Source organism: Tasmannia lanceolata, unplaced genomic scaffold (assembly GCF_043159265.1).
Source record: "Tasmannia lanceolata isolate RefF3 unplaced genomic scaffold, GAP_Taslan_0.1 ptg000007l, whole genome shotgun sequence".
In the NCBI taxonomy this organism is placed as follows: Eukaryota; Viridiplantae; Streptophyta; class Magnoliopsida; order Canellales; family Winteraceae; genus Tasmannia; species Tasmannia lanceolata.
In genome coordinates, this window is record NW_027518684.1 from 8,109,906 (window position 1) to 8,116,512 (window position 6,607).

General features: G+C 37.2%; 1 protein-coding gene across 1 annotated transcript; it reads right to left on the reverse strand.

Annotated features, from left to right (window-relative positions):
- Nucleotides 1-3,818: 3,818 nt before the first annotated feature.
- On the reverse strand, nt 3,819-6,204 carry LOC143880910 (transcription factor MYB1-like). The gene is made up of 3 exons (XM_077383892.1): nt 6,034-6,204; nt 5,338-5,467; nt 3,819-4,535 (listed from the first exon to the last, which is right to left on the reverse strand). Exons 1-3 carry the CDS (start codon nt 6,164-6,166, stop codon nt 4,082-4,084), a joined length of 717 nt encoding a protein of 238 aa, XP_077240007.1. The 5' UTR covers nt 6,167-6,204; the 3' UTR covers nt 3,819-4,081.
- Between the last annotated feature and the right edge of the window lie 403 nt (nt 6,205-6,607).

Below are 6,607 nucleotides of genomic sequence, written 5' to 3' on the forward strand. Positions count from 1 at the left end.
GTTTCCAAACTTTTTCGGGAAATTCTGGCAATCCAAATAGGGGCTTAACTGTGTTCCTTTTCCATTTCCATTGTTCCATTGGCTGACGTTCCTTTTCCATTGTTCGATTGGCAGACGATAGATTCAACATATGGTATTGTTTTGGGGAATATCATTCCAAATTGAAGGTCTCTCTAGATAAAGATTGAACTATGGTGATATAAATTACTTATTTTCATATGTTATCAAACAATAGAAAAGCAAGGAATTCTGAAAATTTTAAAATTTCTTTTCCGAACTTTTCCAAAATATTGCCACAATCTAAACAGACCCTAGGACTAAGGGCCCGTTTGGATACCTCATATTTTTTTTATTTGGATTTGGATTTGGAATTGAGTTTTGAATGCAAAATGAATAGATCCGCTAGCTCATGTTGAGGGAGATAGAGAGGGAAGAGGGTACTTCCTACTGGACGGGCATGGTTGAGGAGCAAATAGGGTGAAGGAAACTGCCAGATCTGTGGATTTCCACAGCATATCTGTAAATCTGATTTTTTTCACTGTCAGTCGCTAATTTGGAAATCCAAAGATTTGATCCGGATCCAAACCATAACACAAAAAGGGCTGCAAATGTGAGAAATTCAAATCAAAATCTTCTAGGAATCCAAACGGGCCCTAAATGAAAAGAAAACATTATATTCATAGAGATGTGTTTTTTTTTTTTTTTCCATTTCAGAAAAAAAATAGATATTACCAAAATATATCCTTATTTGAAAATTAATTTACTGTATATAACTGCAAAACTAGGTTTGCCATGGGCAACACTATAATATTTAATATGGATTGAAATAAATAAAGAGAAAGCTTGGGGTATTTAGTACCTTACAAATGCAAATTTGTTTCGGTGCATGCAGATTTCTTTGTGTTGAATACTTAATTTATAGTACTGAAAGAGTGAAAGAGGTTATTTAAAGGGATTTTTGCTTATTAGTCCCTACATGAAAAAATAAGTGCTTATTAGTCCCTAAGAATAGCTGAACAATCTTACCTTTAGAAAATATTTACTAAAAGGTCCCTAAAACTCAAACTCACGAACTTCAATTTTCTCCGTTAAAAATTTTAAAATGACAAATTTAACACCCCCCCCCCCCCCCCCCCCCCATTTAATCAGTTTTAGCATTTTTTTTATTTCCCTTCTTGGTTGGACTGCAAGAAAATATCTCTAATGGAAAATTATTTCTATGGAAATTTTTTTCATTGAGAAATTATGTCCGATTAATTTAGAGAGATAACATCATAAAGAGAAGGTCCCTAATTGAAAAATTGAATAGGGTTGGTTTACCTTATCTTTTTTTATGTGTAAGAAGGAAAGTCAATATTGGAAGAGATAATATTGTTGCTTATCTCTTAGTTTTTTCCGAAAATATTGGAAGGGGAATAAAAAAACGCTAAAACGGATTAAATGGGTTGGGGGGTAAAGGGACCAGATATCCTGCTTGGCATTCAGCAAGTGTATAAACAGATATCCTGCTTCGCATTCAGCAAGTGTATAAACAAAACGTGTTTGCAGATATCCTGCTTGGCAAAACGTGTTTGCAGATATCCTGCTTGGCATTCAGCAAGTGTATAAAAAAAAATCAAGATTGCCAAAATTGTGAGCTTGTGAGCTTGGCATTCTGCAAGTGTATAAACAGATATCCTGCTTGTGAGCTTGTGTGAGCTTGGCATTCAGCTTGTGAGCTTGGCATTCAGCATAGTCTCAAGGATAGCAGATATCCTACAAGAGGACTACTTTTCCAACAACAATCTGTGGAATAAAAAGCATTTAATAGAAAGCAGTCAATGTATCTTTGTTCACGCTTCACCTAATAACAATCAGTTTATTACATCATTATTTCCAACATTGTCACTTTCATAGAGACTGAAGTTTCAAAAAACAACATGTTCCAGTTAGTAGGTGCAACAAGTTGGTTGGGAGTAACTTTATCTTCACCTGCAAAAAAGAAAGAAATTACAATCAAGGCCTAAACAATAAAAATGGGACTGCAAACACGTTTTTTAAATGAGATGTATTGGTGGCATGAAAGTGTGTGATATGTGAATTTTTGGGTGGCTATATATGCCATTGAAAATGTACTACACATCATTGGTTCTTCTAACATGGGGATGAGAGGAGTTGTTCTTTTAAATTACCTGCCATCTAACTATGAAAGGCTCTGCTTGGATGCAAACCAGAGCTGTCTGACTCCTTGCTGAAAAAGCATAAAAAGTCACAGCAGTGAGGAATGATATACAAAATACCAGTGTTTAACAAAGCGATGTCTTTCGCTTCCTAGTGAAAGACACTACCACATACCTAGTGAAAAGAGCAATATCACGAAGTGATATCTTCGTCTGCCTCTTCCTGTTCCTGTTCCCGTTCCCTTATACTCATCTATTGGCAAAGATAAAGATCAACTCACATGCAAGCAAAATTTACCACATAAAAAAAGACAATCAACAGAAAAAAAAAAACTCCAAACCTTTTGTTTCTTTCTCTTCTGTTTGTCCTTTGTTTTCTTCTCACCATGAAAAAATCGAAATCCATATGGTTGGGGTTTTTAATTTTGGGTTTAATTCATATAACCAGCTAATTCAAAGAAAAAAAAAAGATGAAACAAAATAGGGAAAAAAATGAATCTTCATATAACCAGCTAATTCAAAGATTACTAAGCCCTTGTTTGTTTAAGATTATTACAACCGATTGCAAGGGCCAAACCTATTGCAAGTGCCAACCGATTGAAAACAGCAGCCCTAATCTCAACAAAAGAGGAAAAAATAGCAAAATAGAAGTAGGGAAAGAGAGGACTGACCTTGGCTTTCGTTTTGGATTGCGAAAGACGAAGAAAGGGAGTGAGATCTACGGCCGAAAATCACCTCTCTCTGCTCTCCTTCGTACATAGAAGAGGAACCGTGGACGACGAGGGAAGAGGGAGAACCGTGGACGATGAGGGAAGAGGGAAGAGGGAAGAGGGAGAACCGTGCCCATTCAATCTCACATTCATCTATTTTAAGAGTTTTTTTATTTGTTTAGGGATTTGCTAGCCACCTTCTCTTGGGCTATTTTTCGGCTTGTAGCCCCTCCTTTGCTGCAAAGATTGGGTGAAGTACTGTCTGGGCAAAGGTTACTAGCAATAAAGAGAAATAAAGAGAAGTAATCATTACGGATGTTTGCAAGATTCCCAGAATTACTAAACATTACCGCAAAAAGGACACAAGTAGAAAAATTACCTAAAAAATACCAAAATGATGTAGTAAAATATGACAATTACGAAAGTCAACATCTTTTGTTGGTTTCTTTTGACTCTTTTCATCGCCTATGCCCCACATCTATCAGCCATTGAGAATGCTTATAACACAACACCGCAGGTAAGGTTTCTGCGGGTAACCGCAGGAACTCTTTACTCTTATTTTAAACCTTTTAAATTAGCTTTTCACGCCTGTTACACTACTCAAGATGCTATGGAAATCTCTATAGATCCGAGGGCTAGGATTATCCTATGGAAATGATTTTTGGGGAACAACCTATGTACATTATGTTCTATCTTATGGATGGTTTGGATCATCCTGTGATGTGGTCGTACAATACTTTTTGAAAAATAAGGGACTATAAGGGATTAGAGCATAAAAGGTGAAACAAAGTGAGTATTGCCATAATAAAAACAAAGTGAATCTATTAAATCTGTCTTTATGTTTCTTCCTTCTTGCCCGCCCTCTCAAACTGATGCACTTTATAAAAAGTTAATGTTACCAAGAAAGAAAATCACATCCAAACTTACCAAATTAGGCAACTTGTACAATTTTACTTCAATAGAAGAAACGAATCAAACAAGAATTTTTTTGGTGGGTCTGGTGGGTTTGTGACCCTACCAATTTATCAATGAATACATAAACATATAAGCACCACAATAATATATGCCATATCTAATTTTTACAACTTAAACTAGATATGGTGAAAGAGATTCCAAATTCTCCAATATTCTACTTATTTGAAAGTAGTGTTAACCCCAAAGGAAGAACAAGCCTTCAACTGTTTGTCTGATCCAAGTTTTTGGAATTCTTTACTATATTATTGCATCTTGTTTTGTGTCCAGTAGAGCCCAAAGATCCCCACTCATAAGCAAGTTGTCCCATTCACCTTCTCCGTCAAGGCCTTCAGCCACAAAGGTTATACCCAACTCCTCACCTGTTCCACGTATTGAGCAAGAGATCCCCTTCTCTTCCTCTCCTTCCTCAACCAACAAACTCTTCCACCATAACATAGACTCCTCTGGAGGCGATTTCGGTATTGAATTACTGATGATTTCTCGCGGTTGTGTGTTTATGGGGTATCTCAACCACTTTGAATTGCGGGAGAAGGTCCAAGGCTGAGGCTTTATAACTTTGTTCTCCATGGTGATACTCATGTCTTTCTCCACATCTGAACGGCCCGCAAGCTTTTTACTTATATGGGTATTCCAGTAATTCTTGATATCGTTCGCGGTCCGACCTGGAATTCTACCTGCAATTAATGACCACCTAAAGAGAAAAATAAATGAGTTTATGCTTCTGATTTTACTAATATAAGGGAATCTTTGGATCCTAACAAAATCGATCCTTTTTTGCAAATAAAATACTTATAAGAGGGATCTAAAATCCGCTCAGCTAGTGGTGCAAAAAGCAAACTTAATTTCGAGGGTGATATCAGCTATGGTAAATTTTTTATTATTAATTTCATTTTTTTAAGGAGGGCTGATATTATTCTCACTAAAAAACATATTTTTTTTAATCGCAGACGCTCACACACACACACAAAAGTGAGGCTGATTTCTGGGCAACACAGTTAGTGAAAAGGAAGGTGAAACAATCTTTTATAATATTTGCAAATGGGACATTAAGGCCATTTTCGAAGGCATTATCATAGTAGTTATTTTTTTTCAGTGTTTCAAAACTCCCCCGCGTTGACTCTCCCGAGTCGACTCCCTTTTACCTTGGCCGCATCCGCGTTCCGCATTTTGCCCTACAGAGTCAATAGACACTCCTTTGACTCTCCCGAGTCATGACTGCATCAACAATGTACTCAGCCGGGTCAACAGTGTTCTTGGCCGCATCCGCGCCGAGTCGGCAAGAATTTTTTTAACCGCGTTCCGCATCGCATCGGCATTTTAAACACTGGTTTTTTTTTTGACAATTTTTGCATATAAATAACATATAGATGAAATTAGATACATATACAACATATGTTATTTTTGGAGGTATCCATCTATATGTTATTTTTTGTTCTTTGCCCTAAAAAAGTGCAATTATATTAATCTGTACTATAAGATAACTATTCACCTACTTATTGCCCAAGAGCTTATGAAGCCTGCTGATGAGATCAATCTCGTCGTCCTTAAACCCACCTCGCTTGATGCCTGGACGAAGATAATTCAACCATCTTAGCCTACAGCTTTTACGGCATCGCTTAAGACCTGCAAATTTAAATACATGCATTACTAAGCATGTATTATTATAATATAGGAGATTGTTTCACCTCTAGGTGACTAAAAGCGTCTCCCCAAATTAGCCTTTCATATTTTTTGTGAAGGGCTGAGATAAATCTTTATCTCGACCCTTCTCAAAAAAGCACAAGGCTGAAGTACTTAGTCTGGGGCGGAGGTGAAACAAGCCCATATATGATATAGGAGGTTGTTTCACCTCCGTGTTACGACTAAGGCCATGTTTGGCAGCCATGAATTTTTTTTTATGGAATATTAGTTTATCAAATGGTGAGGGAAGGTGCGTGGAGTGACTTAAGAGGTCACAAGTGAGATGGTAAGAAGCGCATAAAAAACAAGGAAATAATAAATTGTGTTCTGAGTGTTGTTTTTCTTTTCCTTGTTTTTCAGCCTTTCTCACCCTCTCCCTCTCCCTCTCCCTCTCCCTCTCCCACCTTTTATCACCATTGAGTAAACTAATATTCCCTATAAAAAAAATTTCATGGCAATCAGCGTTTCTCTTGTTATCTTACATTGAATAAAACGAACTGGCATATTACCTGCTCTTATAGGAACATAACGCCACTTCCCTTCTCCATACTCCTCTATGCATTTCCTGAGAAGAACATCTTCTTCTTCTGTCCATGCTCCTTTTCTAACGCCTAAGCGTTCAAGGATTGGAAGCCGACCCATGTCTCTCTCTCTCTCTCTCTCTCTCTCTCTCTCTCTCTCTCTCTCTCTCTCTCTCTCTCTCTCTCTCTCTCTCTGGGCTAGGTTACACTTTAGAGCTTTGATTTTCCTTGCTATGGAAGTGCAGAAATTTATATGTTGTTTTAGGGACAACTTGCAACTTTATTGACCACGATTTGGGATATTTTTTGGTAGATGATATTTCCACCCCTCTGCAGTACACATTCGCCCCCCTTGTAACGTGATTCGACGTCAAAAAGTGTTAAAGAGCCCACTGTTTACGTTATAAGAGGGCGAATAGGTACTGCAGAGGGTGTGAAAATATCATCTCCCTTTTTTTTCCAATAAACAAACCAGGCTCACCAATCATTTACCCATTAAAAAAAAAATCATTGACCAATTAACTACCAGTCCATCTTACTACATATTTTTTTTCTCATGCCA

Excerpts from the sequence above, each read along its gene's own strand:
- LOC143880910 (XM_077383892.1), bottom strand. The coding sequence starts at position 6,166 with ATGGGTCGGCTTCCAATCCTTGAACGCTTAGGCGTTAGAAAAGGAGCA. Across the intron at positions 5,468-6,033 it reads TTATGTTCCTATAAGAGCAG|GTCTTAAGCGATGCCGTAAA; the intron begins GTAATATGCCAG and ends TTAAATTTGCAG. Across the intron at positions 4,536-5,337 it reads CATAAGCTCTTGGGCAATAA|GTGGTCATTAATTGCAGGTA; the intron begins GTAGGTGAATAG and ends TTTTCTCTTTAG.